At 43.3% G+C, this 17340-nt stretch overlaps 1 protein-coding gene across 2 annotated transcripts; it reads right to left on the bottom strand.

Annotated features, from left to right (window-relative positions):
- Positions 1 to 3467: 3467 nt before the first annotated feature.
- Positions 3468 to 4903, bottom strand: LOC118791365 (muscarinic acetylcholine receptor M1-like). 2 transcript variants are annotated; one of them, XM_036548709.1, is made up of 2 exons: positions 4297 to 4903; positions 3468 to 4245 (listed from the first exon to the last, which is right to left on the bottom strand). In XM_036548709.1, the coding sequence occupies exons 1-2, from the start codon at positions 4886 to 4888 to the stop codon at positions 3515 to 3517; spliced, it is 1323 nt and encodes a 440-aa protein (XP_036404602.1). In that variant the 5' UTR covers positions 4889 to 4903; the 3' UTR covers positions 3468 to 3514. The 2 variants fall into 2 exon arrangements, with proteins under 2 accessions (XP_036404602.1, XP_036404601.1); XM_036548708.1 differs by having other exon boundaries at positions 3468 to 4903.
- Between the last annotated feature and the right edge of the window lie 12437 nt (positions 4904 to 17340).

Below are 17340 nucleotides of genomic sequence, written 5' to 3'. Positions count from 1 at the left end.
CCTACCCCAGCTTTAACAGAGTTTGAGAAGAAGCACCAGAGTTCAGATGATATGAAGACTGACATGAAGTCTAAAGATTCACTGCAGTAATAACACTGTAAATAGGTAATACAGTGTTGTTACTGTAATTAGATGCATGTTAAACTGAACAGTTATTTTCTCAGTTTTAGTCTTTTGTGGGGGATGTTGAAGGTTTTGAGATGTTTGTAATATGTTGTTTTTTTTAATCAGTATCCAACTAATCATTACTACTAAAACAATTATTTTTTACTTTTTTGTATTTTAGAAACAGTGGTTATTTGAATATTGTTGTTGGATTTTTGTTTTATACGTTTACGTTTTGTAAGTTTCTTGTTTGAGAAGATGTCTGTTACCACAGCCTGTCAGATTTATGCTACATTGTACTGTACAGTTTTTGTCCTTTTTTAAGGTGAATAAAACTTTGACACTGAACACAGCCTTTTGTAATTTGTAGCATTCCCTTTTTCTCTTACATTAAAATGACAAGACAAGTGAATAAAACCAAACGTCAGAAAAATCACTTCAGCTGCGGTGTGCCACTATGGCTGCTTCATGTTACTTGTAGAAACTCATCAGGTTTTTTGTATCAGGGTGACCAGTGTGAAATTTGAGGGGAAAAAAAGCCTTCAAAATACCAGTGCAGGCGGTGCTGAAAGGAAATAAGACAAGACTTTAAGATTTTAGATTTAAGATGACTTTTTTTAATGAGGGGCAACTCATTCTTTATGTGAATATGCTATTTTACACTATGAAAGTTCTTGAGATCTGTCTACTGGCAAAAGGACATGTCTGAAAGCTGAAATGTTTAACTGCATTGAATAACATGAGAAAACAAAGACCCAACACCAAACTCAGTACAGTTTTGTACAAGAGGCGCAGAGAAGGAGAGGGGAAAAAACTTCAGTGCATCTGTTATGCAATGTTCATCAAGGTTTTTGTCAGTGTCAAATAACTTTGTAGTAGTTACATCTCCAATTTTAATTAAATGACTGCAACTTTTTGGTGCCAATATGGCACATGTGACTTTTCAGCCCAATTTCTGGTGTTTTTTTGTTTTTTGTTCTTATATTGTTACTCTGTTACTGCTAATCAGTTAGGAAACACATGCTTTAGTGTTTGAAACACAATGCCCCTCTTCTTTTAAACACTCAATTTATCCATGTACGCACATGGAGAAAATTGTTGGTCAAATATGGCTTGTCCAAAAAAAATTAATAAATAAAACTGCAGTTTTTGACCTTGTCCACAGACTAAAAGTGTACTAAAGAATGTTGCCCTTCCCTGAGCAGTTCAGTACACATTTAATGGGTGCCTGCTTGTGAGAACAGAATCTTTAAAGTGAATCAGGAATTTGTGGCTGCAATGAAAGAAGGGTAAGTGGAAAGAAACGCATGTTTGACTCTGCTAGAGTGAGCGAGAAGCAGCTAGATGAAAGGAAATGTTTAGGGCTCAAGCTGCCACACGGACACATGGCGATATTCATAACAGCGTTCAGTATTAATCAACCGGGGCATAAACAAATGCCCATTTCCCTGGCGTTAAACAAGGGGTGCTGGAGGGAGGCCAAACTCTGCGTCGACCAAGTGGCAGCAGTGGCCTTGCCCACTCGCGGAACTTTACGTGGAAAGATACTGAGTAAAGCTGACCAGTGAATTTGTTTATCCAGAAAGACGTAAAACCCAGCGGTTCCAAAAGCAATTCATTTCACCCAGTCTACACCTGTATGCACCTCAAACATGAATTACTATGGGAAAATGGACAGAGAGGATGTGAGTGGACATTTTTCCTCTGTATTCCAGACATCTGGGAAAAAAAATTAGTGTCCCTGTGTTATGTCCTCCCTCTACCATACATACATTGCCATTATATTACCAAAAATCGTGACAGTATGTTAGTTGTTCTTTTTCCAAACAAGTCTTTGACACAAGACGGATATATTGCGCTCTAGATGAATGTTGTGTTAAATTTGTCCAGGCAGTTTAGAAATTGAAGTAATTATGATTGCTGGACCCTATTGGTGCAGACCTCGATGCACACTGCAGAACGTTGTGGGCTTTGAGAATTCTACCCTGCGTGGAACTGTGGGGCTGGTCTGTGGCTCAGAACAAAACCACGCAGTAATGGACAATAATAACAGCCAGTCGCCCTTTGGGAAATAGCTTTAATCTGCCACGTGGGCACACACTCTCAATGAAGAGTGCATGCTAATTCCCTGATGCACCATGGCTTTATTGTACAGTTCTCTACCCGTGAAGCCGAAAAGACTAATCAAGCCCTGTAATTGACTGGCAGAATGGGATAAAAGCGTTCTGAGCCCATGGTGAGAATAACTGCCGATGGAGTCCCCCAGGTACTAAATGTAGGAGTTTGAAATCATATTCAGTTGGGCTATTCACTGACTAGCTTATTATGCCTGAAATTGGTTCACCATTCATACAGATTATAATGGCCTTTTGAGTGATTGGGTTCCTATTGTATGAACAGTAGGTTTCCAGTCTGGTTGAACATAGAATAGAATACAGTCTGCAGTCTAGGAACGTGTAGAATATTGGCACAAGCTGCCACACATCAGAAGAGACAGGCCTGCTGCAGACCAAGAACTAACTAATTTTGTGAAAACCATACTCACATAAGGATCGTCAGTACTTTGATACGGGAACGGTGCTTCCTCAGCCAAATATTATGATGACTCCTCTCTACCAAAAATGTTTTATTTGGACAAACAGGACATTAGAAAAAGACAAATGGGAAGCATGACTCTGGCATATCCCAGTTGTTTCACCCTGCAATGTGACAGTGCTTTATATCTATCAGATGTGGCAGTAATCATACTCATTTTTCCAGTACGTGCATCAGGTTCTTGACTGGCGATGTACCTTGGCATGTTTTTTGTTCATAATTTGCTCACAGTTGTCCGAATGAACCATTGAACATGTACCACCAATACATCTTCATATTTAGGAAACCATCAGAAACCAGATTGTATGTGTTGAAACCACAAACACATATATATATATACACACACACTATTTCTTGTGTACAAGTCAGCCACAATATGGTATAAAATGCATTCATCTCATCCCACACAGAGCAAGCAAAGCACCTGGATACAAAGTAACAGGAGCATTCAAACCCTGAACGACAGTCTTCTGACTCCAACCTGAAGCCCCCAAACACCAAGTGTTAATAAGGAATGAAAAATCAGAGGTCATCAATCAGAGTCCTTTATATGTCCCTGTTAGGAGTAATAATAAAAAAAAGTTTTTCGATTCTGATCCACAAACAGTTTTTGCCCTCAGTCCTGACTTCATTAAGACAGAACTGAAATCTTACAAGCAAAAGGACTTGCAGCCTCTGCACTCTGCCAAGTTAGAACAGATAAGTAGGCAGTGGTTTTCCCTTCATAAAACTACTTGTAGAGTTGGCTCATTTACTGTGGGCTTTTATTGTGTTTACCAAGAGTGCCATGTGTACTGGTGATTGCGACTCGGGGTCAGACGGCGGTGCTAGAAGAGAGAGGCCGGAGAGAGGGTGGGACACTGTGGTGAGGCCGGCCCCATTTCCTCTTGTCCCAGCGACAGAGCAGCAGCATCTTGAAGGTGACCCGGAAGGACTTGTTGCAGAGGGCATAGCACATGGGGTTCACTGTGCTGTTGACATAACACAGCCAGTATCCCAGCTGCCACAGTTTATCAGGCACACAGTGGTGGCAGAACGTGGACACCAGCACCATGATGTTGTAGGGAGTCCAGGTCAGAATGAAGGCTAGCAGGATAGCACTCAGCGTCTTTGCAGCCTTCTTCTCCTTGATGAGGGTTGTGTTTCGCCTCTTCTTGGATTTGGGCCGCGTGGGGGTGCCAGGGGTCAACGGCTTGGGCAGTCCAAGTGAAGATTGGCTGCCAGACCGGCAGATTTCAGGTTCTTGCTCCCTGGAGACCCTGGAGTTCTCCAGGCCTTCATTTGCCTCTCTTTGGTCTGCACTCACCTGAATGAGAGGAACAGACCCTACTATGGCCCTTATGCCCCTCCCATCCTGCTCAGCCTCCTCCCCAGATGAAGAGGAGGTGCTAGAGTCATCCTCATCTCCCATGTTCCAGCTGCCATTGCTGCTGGGCTCTAGGTAGCTCTGCTCCAAATGAGATGAAGGCATCCTCTGCCTCCTCCCCCTCACCAGCCGTGGAAGTCTTTGAGGGACTGTGAAGCAGCCGGGCTGCCCCTGCCCCCCTTGGCTCATCTCTGCCTGTGTCTTCCCACTGCTACTGCTGCTGGAGGGACCTGGCTGTTGCCTGGATACCTGGGCCCCACCTCCTCCACCACCTGCTGAGCCTAGGAGCCCTGCCAGCTCACGTGTGCGGTTCTCTGTCTCGCGGTAGACACGCCAGTACAGGATGATCATGATGGTGACGGGGAGGTAGAAGGCAGCGATGGCAGTACCAAAGGTGATGATGGGCTGGGAGAGGAACTGGATGGAGCACTGGTGCTGGGGCACGGTCCTCTTCCCCACCACATACTGCCAAAACAGGATGGCGGGCGCCCACAGGATGAAGGAGATGGCCCACGCCAGGCCGATCATCACTGCTGCCCGTCGTGGTGTGCGCTTGGCCCGATAGGTGAGTGGGCGGGTGATGGAGAAGAACCGGTCGAAGCTGATGACCAGCAGGTTCATGACTGAGGCATTACTGGCCACATAGTCAATAGCCAGCCAGATGTCACAGGCTAGGTTCCCCAGGACCCAGCGGCCCATGATGATGTAGACAGTGTAGAGGTTCATGGAGACTGCTCCCAGGATCAGATCAGCCGCGGCCAGGCTCAACAGGAAGTAGTTGTTGACCGTGCGCAGGTGGCTGTTGACACGAAAGGCTACCATGACCAGCAGGTTGCCAATGATGGTGACGAGGGACAGGGGTCCTGTGATGAGGATGATCACGGCCACCTCCCAGATCGTGTGACCCCCCAGAGGATCGATCGGGGGGTCAGAGACTTCAGAGATGTTTGGAGGGGCAGAGGAGATGTTCATGTTGCTGCTTGAAGAGGCGAGGGGGGCTATCCCAGTTGGCTGAGTGGAGAGGACATGGTATTAACTGTCCTCTGTCAACCTCAGTTCACTGGCTTTGATGTTTGTAGTCCTTCTGCAGTTGCTGGAGTCAGTCTGTGTGGGGGAAAGCAGAAGAAAAATTAAGAAAAAAGAGCTTAAGTTTTACTCAAGTTCATGAATCACACTGTGTTTGTGGGGTGAGCAGACAGCCACTGACTGCAGACCAGAACATCTTCAAATTTCAGGAGACAACAAAGTAAAATAGCCTCGGGGATGGAAAGGATATCTTACTTTCCCTTTCTTTCTTTTGCACAAGGAAGAATGAGGGATTTCATGACTGTGAGGAAGAGGTCCTGATGATGTCACACCCTCTAAACAACCTGGCCTCAAAATTAATAAAAGATAGGACCTACCGGAGTTTACAGGCAATGTTTGATGTACTGCTTTTTGTATGCCATAACATAATCAAGCAGCTATTTACTTTCTGATAAGGAGTTTTTAATGACAGAGAGGTCCATGAACAGGGACATGGACAGATCCAGTGACCTTGCGAGTCTGTTTTCCCCTTGAGTGTCATTGTGGTTAGTTCACAAGAAGTCTGCCATTTAAGCACCTGGTCAATTTATTTTACATTTTCATGTTAGATGTGTTTTTGGATTGCAGATACAAACAAGCAAGCGAGTTTTGGGACAATTATGTTCAACACGAATACACGGAAATGCAGCTTCGAAATTCCTGAAATGCAGAGGATCATTTATGACCCTACACTTAGAGTGGTATTTTACTCATTAATCACAGCAGGATGGTGGCACTCGTTCTGTGTAATGTGACCAGGAACAAAACGATGCATACTGTACATTTCCACGCATGAAAGAATGCTGTGCGTTTCCACCTGTAACATAGCCTGCTACACAGGATGTGCACTGTGATGTCGATTTGTGTTTACCTCTGTGATTTATATCACTCACTGTTTACAAGTTGAGAACATGTTGACAGTTGCCTGGGAAACAATGGCAGCCGTTAGACAGTTCATGGGTCACCTCCATAGTGCCCATTGTACCTTCCAGGTGACTTACCATACCTGCCACCATACCATGTGGTCCCAGTCAGGACCACAGTGCCTGCCCATTTCTGAGGAAAGTCACCATATCTGCTCTCTCAGTAAAAAGTTACCACACTGATCCCTCTCCAGTGAGATCACAGTAGATCAGACTGAATTTCAGTGGTCAGGTGAGCTCTGCTGAGCTACTGAGGTCCATTGTCAGTGCATTGAATATTTCTATATTCCATGATAGATCAGTGTGTACATTTCACCATGAATAATGTTGTACTATGTTTGCCACCAGTGTTGTGTGTTTTATGAATGCTGCAACACAAAAGTCTCCCTTGGCAACAGTAATCTAATAATTCAGTTTAGGTACACAAAGCCCTTCAGTTTATTCAGTTAAGACTCTTGTGCTCCTTTGAATGAAACGGAATGTGTTCTTCAGTATATCACACTATTATGGACATACTAAGATGAAGGCCTGTTAGAAACTGACAACAGACCCCCTGCACAAAGTGAATGCCAATTAAGGACTGGAAAAAAAACTTTTATCTCAGCTTAGTGTAAATTTCAACATGTGTATCCAAACTAAAATGATGAAAAGGACACTGGAGACAGTAAGATTTGGGATTAATATCACACCTATTAGATTATGTAAAAACTGTACTTGAATATGGGGATTAAACCCAAACCCTTCAGGTGCCAGCAACACAGGCTAGGTGCAAGGCCACTGCAGTCTCTAATTAGGCTATAATTGTGTGATCTTCATCTGCTGCAGCACTTAAGTGGATTCCAACCCTGGGATCCGCCAAACATACCGTCACTAGGGCTGTGATTCTAAGGTAGGATTTCCCTAAATGTCCAGGCAGGGACAGTGACCTTTAGAAATAGGTCACAGGAATATGCAAGAATTTCTACTTGCATTCATAGCCTTCCAGTATTCTGAATCAGTACCGTGCTATAAAATTCAACAAACAGCAAAGGGTATGTTATCCATCATCAAAGAATCTTCAAGGACAAAACTAAAATCTTTTAGCAGGCAACAATATGGACCTTCGAGCAATTGCAGCCAGATTGTCTGCACAGAGGAATAAAACAAGTTAAGAGGTCCAGATGTCTCAGCAAGATTCACTTCACATTTTCAAAAAAGTGCATTTGAACCAGCCCTGAAGGTTTTGATTTCATCACAGTTATTCAGTGTTTGCTGGTTTAATCTGTTAATGAAGGATGTACCCTGGCTTATTCGCAGCTCTGTGTTTATGCTAAGCACTCAAGGTGGCTCTGTCTGATTTGATTACTGCTTGTTAGGAAGTACTGTCTCTTTCACCTCACCATTAGCGTGTGCTCATAAAGTAAACATTTTATCTGCCAAATATGGCGCCAATTTATCCGCCAATGTCATCAGTATCGTTCACTGTGATGTTTTTATTGCTACTTCTCTGACACAGGAACAACAAAAGTGCAAGCTTCAGGATGTCTTCTTCTTCCTCATAAGGTAGTGAGCAGACACACAGACTTATCAAGCAATCACTCATTTGTCTAGAAACATGTAATACAGGCGGGTCTGAGTAGTAACAGCAAATATAAAGCTCTAAAGCTGTTCTGGGGTCAGCAGCACATGAGCAGCATCCCAGACTCTTACCAACTGAAATGGGAAACTGCCATATTGGGACATCTTGGTATGGCGCTCCACAGCTACAGTGAATCAGAAGACACCAGGCTCTAATCTACTGTGTCCATAATGACAAAATCAGAGCCTCAATCACTGTTTCCAAGCAGGAATGTAATGGTTATTTTTATTTCAGTTTGTACAGAATACGACTTCTGATGCTGTCTGTTTTCAAACATGTGCCATCTGTAACCCATGTATGCAGCTACACTGCAATCCTGTCTTAAGTATGAGATCCAGGAGGGGGCAATGGTGTGACAGCTTTACCATGATGTTTTTGGGAGGTGAGGGCATTGTGTGTCGGCCCTGAAGGCCTTACGCCCCCAGGGCATAAGACACTCTGGGCCCTAGTCCAGTTCCCTGACCTGCTCTCTGTTCTGTTGCATGTTGCTGATCTGCAGTGTGGGAATCCAACTGCATGTTACATCATCCTCACAGGTGGTTGATCTCCAGGCCCCTTGCTCATTCACTCACTCCAGCTCTTCCAGCAGACACGCAAAGTTCTCACCCCCCAAAAGCATCACGGTAACATTGTCATGCCGTTCCAGCAACGTTATAAGAACTTCCTAAATCTCATACCAAAGTTAAAACATATGTCAAAAGGCTATGTACAGCATGAAACCTCTTAAGAAGTACCTGAATCATCTGCTGTACCTTCATCCTTTATCATCAGAGTTGTGTAAACTCACTGTGAAAGACTCGGCCATGAGTGACAGTAGCGTGCAATAGCTTTTATAGCACTGGGTTTGAGAAGGAAGGCACTTCTGAAAAAATCTAGTGGTATAAATGGATTAGTGAAAGTGCAAAAGAAAAATGTCAGTGCTGCTGTGGATAATGGCATCAGGTCATAAAATCTCTTGTAAAGATTGGTGGCCTGGATAGCACACATTATACCTTTGAAAAATAAATCTCATGTCGATTTTGAAATGGCATACCCATATAAAGTCATCGCTGAACACATTATATTCACAGCACATGCTAGATACTAAGACCTTATCTCTGTGTAAGGTTGTATAAATGTGAGTATTACTGTGAGCAGGCTGGCCTGAAGGCTGAGAGGGAATTGAGGGGGTGCAGTGCAGCAGATGCAGCAGGGACACGCACACTTTGGCCCTGTGTTCCTTGGAGATGGTGGGTGGGTCCCGTTTAAGCACGCAGCAAACTCTAATCTCTACAAACAGCACTGGCTCCCGGAGCCACGGATACAGATCCTACTCTTCAGCCCTGGGATTAAGGCCCACAGACAGCTGTGCCACAAATCCCTGAGTTGGAGCCGCTCTGCACCTGAACCCAAATACACGGACGCAAACCCCCCAGAGTGGTGCTCCACCTGAACCCAAACACGCGGACACAAACCCCCTGGAGTGGTGCTCCACCTGAACCCAAACACGCGGACACAAACCCCCCGGAGTGGTGCTCCACCTGAACCCAAACACACGGACACAAACCCCCTGGAGTGGTGCTCCACCTGAACCCAAACACATGGACACAAACCCCCCGGCATGGTGTTCCACCTAAACCCAAACACAAACAAGCAGTAATTAATGTTCCATAACTTCAACTTGAATTGCATATATTACAAAGGAAAACTACAGAAAGCTCAAAATTCCATTTAGTTTGATTGTGACATTATAACCAAACTAAATGGAATTTTGAGCATTCTATACTTTCCCGTTGTAATACAAGTGATTGAATAAATTGAAAAGTATAATAATTAAAGGAAATAAATTTAAAAGAAAATAAACTGAAAGCTCCTCTGGTAAACAATGATAAAAAGAACTAAGAAATGATTTGTAAAATATGTCTGTTTTTTTTTTTCAGAAGCGCACAGCTCTAAATGTAAGGCAGCTGCTATTTGACTGTGAAAGGGTGGCGAGGGCGTGCCATACCCTATGTTCAGGTAAGCCCATAGCTTGTTGCAGCCATGGAGTCAGCATGTTCAGATGCACCTTCAATAATCGCAGCAGTCCACACCAAGAAAGGCCCCCAACACCCACCTTCCAGCCCCCACTCCAAGCGACATTATGGAACAATACAGGTCTTACAGTAACCTTTCAGTCATCAACTGATTCACATCCAGAAAAAGGTGCCTTTTTATGACTTCAACTAACAACTAATTTATTTTTCCTTCTCCTTATCCTAATTTCCTTATCCAGTGCAGCCTGTATTTTCTGTTACATTAGAATATATTTACTGGTTAAGCACCTTGCTCAAAGATGTAATAGCAGCACTCCGCCTGGGTTACAAGTGAAACTCCTTATTTATACCTACACCTAATTTAAGCCAGCTGGATTAGTTTGCCAGACTATGCTAGGCACTGGAATTGATCTTCTTAGTGCTCTCTCCCCTGTTGGAATTCCCGCCATTTAAAGGGCAACAGCAATGGTAGGTAGTTTCTAATAAAACTGCTCTTCCTCCGGGGCAAACCGTCTCAAATATCAGTAGAGAGAATCCCTCACATCAAGACTGGATGCTGACACTCCTTCAAAAGCCAAAAAAACTGATTTTCAGCGATTTTTGTTTTTACCACCACTCAGAAATAATGTAAAACTCACACACTTTACAGAATGTGAACCAGCTTCCAGTGAGTGTGACAACCTTAACACCATTTTAACATTGATTTAAATCCATATAGTCACATTGGCATGAAAGAAAAATGTGTTGCTAAAACGGCACCTTGCAAAGTCACAGCAGAAAATGAATGTCCTATAAACAAGCTATAGTGATAGAAAATTAAGTTGTTCCTTCCTTCCAATGGTTATGATGCATGAATTAACATAAATGATCAAATAAGCCTTCTCATCACCCTCTCAGTTCAAATATAATTAAAAAACCAATGCACTACATTACTAAAAGCTATGGTAATTATAATTATTTGCCTATGAATGAGCAAGGATCCATGAGCAGCAGTTTAAAGCATGACAGCTGTGAAGATGTAGTATATGAATACACGACAGAAGACAGGTCAGTGATTTGAGAAGATAAAACCCTGCAAAGACAAACGCTGGGCTAAGATAAGCAGTAGAAGCGGACGCTGTTGGAGAGGCTATAAAGGGGGGGTCGGGCAGGAGGCTGACAAAGAGCAGGATTGGAGTCACAGAGCTGTGCAGCACTGTCAACAGAAAACAGCCTACCTTTTTTATTTGGCCAGAATTCCTCTGACTCACTGCTGAATCACTGCGAGGTGCCGTGGGCTGGCTCGGAGGCCCTACGCACACACAAACCCCGCCACCCCCAGCACGATGACACCCCCCCCCCCCATCACACCCATCCTAAAAAGTTATGTATCCTCAAAATTCTGAATCAGTGAATCTTGTCATTTCAGTGTGTTGTTTAAATGCTTACAGTGAAGCTGGGCTGCCTCATTGTAAATATGAAGGACTCTAACTGGTCCGTTCCTTCCCAGTAGGCTGTGCAACATTGAGGTGACTGACACACTGGATTGTGAATGTAAGCATCACTGTGTCAGGGCACTGCTGTTGTAACCTTGGTCAGGTTCCTTTACCATGATTGTTTCTGTATAACTACAGTTGTAAATATGGACTAAAGAGGGTGTATGTAACCCTTCCAGAAGTACGATATTTTCAAGAAACCACCCAGCATAGAGTGGTTTACGCCTCACACACCATGGCTGTCTACCACAGAAAATAGTACAATTCAAATTAAACCATTTAAAAATGTCTGTTAAGTAAAATTGATTGTGTATAAAAACTATGTATAATTTCCACATTATGCAATTCTTGGAAAAAAAATAGCAGTGATGCCTATAACTCCCTCTTTTCAGCCTAGTTAAAAATGTATTTCTCAATGACTATAGCCATTAGCTATAGCTAATGGCTACCTATCCAAAATAGCTTTACATATACAATTAGGATTACAATATATTACTTTATGGGCTTACCAGGGTAGAAGAATGTGAATAACAAGTTAAGACGAAATTAGCAAAAAAGATTGCAAGAGATTTTTTTTCTTCTCTTGACAGTCGATAGCTCCCTGTCTACTGTATCGAGGCATGAAAACAGCAAAAACAATTTTTTGTTGGGGCATGGGGACTGCAGCGTGTAAAGAAGCGACACATGACATCATGTGTTTCAGAGGAGAGCTCCTGTTTGTCTGTGCTGTCTCTGATTGCCAATGGAGGTTGCAGTGATGGGTGGCATATGATGGAACTGGGTACTCCCAAAATGGGACAAATATAAACATTTGAGCATTCCAAATTTTAAAAAAGCACTTTTGAAGTCCAGCTTGGTTTTTCTGACAGGTGCACAGACAAAAGATTGCTCCCATCCCACAGAACTGATAACATGACCAGCCTCACAAATCAAAGCAGGAAAAGGGTCATTAAATAGATCTTGCGTTACAGTCTGTCACAGAGGGACAGGCTAACTGAACAGAGGTCTGGTTGTTCTGTTCCCTTTAAATGGGCTGTCAAAACAAACACTGGAATTCCAGGCCTCAAAATGAATCAAAGGTAGCATGAAACGTATCAAGCCACTGAAGCAACATCGCCTTTGATACAATGTCATGTTAGTGATGGTAATCTATAACTACCAGAATTTGCAATCCCATTTCGATGGATTGAAAAAAATCCACAGAATTGACTAGTGAATACAGGAAGCTGACAACAGAATTTCTCAGCTGTGTTGATGTGCTAATTTTAGAATGTGATGAAGCTCACTTTCAGGACCTTTTTCCGAAATGTGCAGACAGGTGAATATACACAACAGTTGTCCAGTCCAATTAGAATTGAATGTTAACACAGGCTGTGGTATAATGAATTGCAACTCCAAAGCCTAGAAATATATTTCTGGAAAGTAAATACATATACAAAAATGTTATTCCTTTCTTTACTCTTAGCTCCTAGTTTCAGGCTTCCCTCTGTTGGGGTACTAAGGCTGGCATGCTAAGAAGTCTTCAGGAACGTGGAGGAGGACGGTTACAGTTATTTTTTTACCACAATGAAAGGAACAAGGAGTCCATACCAAAGATTAAATTCTGCAGACTTCAATGAAGGGTGAAAGGAGTGTATTGTGTATGGAATTTGGGGCTTTGTTTTCCTAGAGGGCACAGCGTGGGAAGTGCATGGGTCTGGGTGGCTTGGCCATGTCAGGTGTGTCCACAGTGCCCTGGCAGACTCCATGTGGCGCACTATAACCGATCACCCTGCCTTATATGGCTGGAAGCAGGACAAATCCCTGCTGTTTAGGGGACTGTGGTGAAGAGGTCATGGTTCTACGCAAATCTCTCTCATTCTGTCCCATGGTATTTGAGTTCACCTGAGCCCGTACTGCCTTGCCTTTTCAGCTTGGAACAGATGCACCTCATAGATAGTGACAGTAAAATAACTGTAGGTTATCAGGAGTTACATCCTAGTGAGTGATTGTTAAAGTGGGGCCTTCTGAGCAGCTTGGTCAGTTAAAGTGCTCATTTTGAATGCAGTCCTGGGGTTTTGAGTCTGACCTCTGACGTACACCTTTTGACAACAATGACCATAAAGGGGGAACAACAACCAGTCTTATTGTAGTGGAGTAGAGTGGATTTTGCCTGCTGCTAATATTGTGTCAGTCAGATGCACCTATCCTGCATTTGGCACTGTGTGCACTGCAGGACTTATAGTGTGAAACACAGTCTGAGTGTGAGTGTGTCAATGTTGGTTGCATCCAGCACTCCTGCATGAGAATGCCAATGAGCCGCTTTTATAACTGGCAGTTACAAAAACGGTAAAAAGGGGGGAAAGCGTTAAAAAATGCTACAGTTACTTAACAATGAGGTTGCATGTCTTAGACAGTGACTGTAATAGCACTGTAGCAGCTCCTGAGAGTGACCACAACAGCTCTTGCCAACCAACCCCCCCCCCCCCCCCCTCCCAACCTGCCTTCCCCTGTGTGTTTTCTGGTGAGAGATAAAACGTTATCAAAGACACAAACATTACAATGTGTGCTAACTGCTCCAAGAACTGCTGTGTCACTTGGACATCTTATCCGGCATCATGGGAGCACAAGCAACAAGCCAGTGTCACAGCTGATCCTGAACAGCACAATCCAAGTTGAACCCTGGTCCTAATGGACCACAGTGAAGCAGGGCTTCCCCCCAGTCTTTTCAAGGGCACAGAACACTGATCCCAGTCATCCACCTGCTCTAATATATGCCCAAACCTTGGTGAAGAGGTTTTTTCTGATTGACCTTCTAACGGTAAATGCTTCCTATCTGCTACCTTAGATTTTCTTTTGCCTTGATTCATGCATGTGGGGTGTGTGTGCGTGTATGCATCTGTCACCTGAAACCCCTCTACACACTAACCTGACAGCATGTCTCAGTTTTGCATTTGCATTTGTTAAGCAGACACAGTTATCCATAACAACTTATACTGCTTACAGTTTTACATGTTTAGTGATTCATGCAGCTGGATATTTACAAAGGCAGTTTGGGTTTAAATGCCTTACCCAACAGCAATGGCCCACCTAGCAACCTTTGGGTTTCTCGGACCTCCTCCTTACCACTGTACCACACTGCTGCTAGACAAGCGATGAAGATTGTATATGTACTGTATGGGAGACCCTCCTAACAGGCCTTCGTCTTTATCCAGAGCCACATTCTATGCTAACCTCTTCCACATTCCATTAGTGTTTCCACAGCAGGCCTTTTTAGCGGAGTAGCTGAGGCAAAGTACATTACAGTGTACCTCACAGCGGAGCACGAGAGCACTGACCTGCTAGGGTCTCACAAATACATGTTCAGTCAAGGACCCTTCCCTCATTTTCACGGCACCTGTTTAGATGGTCAATATTGTCAGGCACCATGAAGGGGACCTCACAAAAACGAACTACGTGTGCATTTGTTCAAATGTTTCAATCAGTAATATAATAATGTGTATTCTATGTATTTATATCACAAACCGTACATGTAAGTGTAAAATATACAGCAAAGGTTAAGGACAGACATTAAAAATATACACATTACTCTCGCGTCCACATGCCATTTTCTACACATAACTGAATTTTCTTCAGCCAGTTCCAATAAACGTTTATGTCATCCGTGGGTGACAAACTTCAGGGAAAAGGGCAAAGTTAAGCGTAAATTCATGACGTGTGGTTACGTGTATAATCCAGCTGGACATATGTGATGGAAAATGACCGCACTTGCAACATCATCGCAGTTCACAACATGCCAGCGATGATACAGTGCTTTCCGCAGTCAAGTTTTCCTGGCATGGGGCGATACAGAAGATACAGTACACAAGCTATTTTCCACCCGCGTCAAGCACATCTGGGATAAAAATAGAAATCGCCGTCGTTTTCACCTGAAGTTTCCTTTCTTCCGCTGCGGTGTCATCGTTTAAGGCACCCAGTGACATCAGAAGAACCTCTCATTTAGATTACGAAATGACCTTTTCATTTATATTTCCACAGACAAATAAAAAGCAGCGTGCGTAAGTACTAGACAGAACTTTGTCAGTGGGTCCTGAGCATATATAACCAGCACAACTCGTAGCGCCCTTGCATTTATGTTAAATATAAATCTTGTTTTCAGAAAGTGCGAAACTGTAAATAACAGCCTAATAATGCTTAAGATACATTTTTAGCGGGTATAATCTGTACAATACCTATAAAGTAAATGCTCAATGAAATATTTCCCTATGCTGTTTAATAAATGTATTCATCTTAGATACACTTTTCATTAGTCAATTAACTGAAACGTCTTGTATTTGTGGAGGAAAATGAATTGTTGCAGTAATGATAAGGGAAGGGAAGTTTTAGAGATACTAAACGTTAGCCCACTTCACAACTTCTAGTCCTACTCCAGCATTTTGTTGCTTTTAGGAAAGAAAGTCGAGAATACGATAACCAGCAAGTACTGTGATGTATTATTTATTGTTTACGATTATAAAAATCTGAATCGATATTTTTAAAAAATAAAAACGTGTACTTACCGCTTTCGGCACCGTCAGTAAGATCGGGATGTCTGACGTTCAAGTCCACCGTATGGCTGTCAGTAACTAACTTCCTCGGTTAGGTTTTACTGCGTTATTGTATCAGGACACATCGAAAAGACACCCAGAACTGTCACGCAGCAAGTTGTTGTTGCTGAGTTCGTTCATGGCACTTGATACAATAAAAGGTCCTACTTTCGCCTCGTTGTTGCTGCGTTGGTCACAGTAACATGCGTCTGCACGGTCACTGTGAGAAAAGTGCTCCTCTGAACTCAAGCTAACAGCTCCTACCTACCAACGCGGGTCACTTTGCCTCAAAACAAACATCATGCAGGTGACAGGACCTCCAGCTTCTTCAACCAGCGGTTGCCTTATAACCCCCTTTCGAAATGTTTATTGTAATGTGATTGTCCGTGTCAACATGAAAACTGCCTGACTCAACTTAAATGGACATTTCATCATTTTGTTGGATTAGATGGCTCGTTAATTTGCTCTTTATGAGATCTACATCATTGACACCATAACTGACGATTTGACGGTGCGTTGCGCCACCTGTACGCAATCATAATCCTGCAAATGACTCTTTCACCACTTGTCCACTGTATTTACGGTAGACAAATAAAAGGTTAACATGTTTGATCGGAGGGTGAATTTACCTGGTGCCAAAAAACATGCTTAATCAGAGTAGGTATGATATACAGCCACGTCTGGCAGTTAGTTAGTCTACTCATTTTTGTTCTGTCTTTTTTAACAGGAAAACAGTGTCTGAAGATGGAGTGACTATACAAGGAGAACAAATATTCTGCCTGATCTTCATAAACACAGGCCCCTTATTGTTCTTGATAGTTGCCAACAGAATGATGGTGGTGGCCTTGTCTAGGGAGTTATATAACAGCAATGTACAGCTTGGGCAGCTTGGGTGCTGTGTACACAAGTGCACAAACTGTCACTGCCCACAGAGAAAGAAAGAGAGAGAGACAGAGAGAGAGAGAGATAGAGGAAGGGAGGGAAGCAAAAAGAGAAAAAGAGAGAGACAGAGAGACCCTAAAGAGAAGATATACTCTAGCAGGATACCTGGTAACTGTCAGGAACATGAAGCAGACGCAAGTCCTGACTAAATATCGCCTTAGTGACCAGAGCCTGAGCCATTAAGAAAGGCTGACAGAGGCAAATCCAGCCAGTGAGAGGACAGACTCACTGTAGTACAGGTTAGGTCAAAACACATCCTTCTACAGTGTGAGAATTCCCACCAAATCCCACCAAATAGAGACATATTCTTGAAAAGTATATTATCCTCCCTCAAATGACCAAAATGACTGACACAGAAAAGATCAAGGGAGAATCAAAAATGACATGCTGCTCCACTAGTTGCCCAAGACATGACTACCAACCACAGCCTGGGGGCCAGTGGCAGAGCCAGAGGGGTGTCCAGGGTGGCACTGGACACCCTTGATATCTGATTGGCCACCCCGCGTGCCACCCTAAAATTTCATTTGCTATCACTGGCAGTTTGATGCTGACTGACATCTCATTTCACCCTTGAGCCGTGGAAATATTCTCTCTTCCTCGTCCTCGATTTGAAACAGGCGCCGCCAGATATCAAAATAAATGCTTCTTTCAACAAGAGGCGAAATGAAATG

Source organism: Megalops cyprinoides, chromosome 16, assembly GCF_013368585.1.
Source record: "Megalops cyprinoides isolate fMegCyp1 chromosome 16, fMegCyp1.pri, whole genome shotgun sequence".
In the NCBI taxonomy this organism is placed as follows: domain Eukaryota; kingdom Metazoa; phylum Chordata; class Actinopteri; order Elopiformes; family Megalopidae; genus Megalops; species Megalops cyprinoides.
This window is presented reverse-complemented; position numbering and strand designations above follow the sequence as displayed.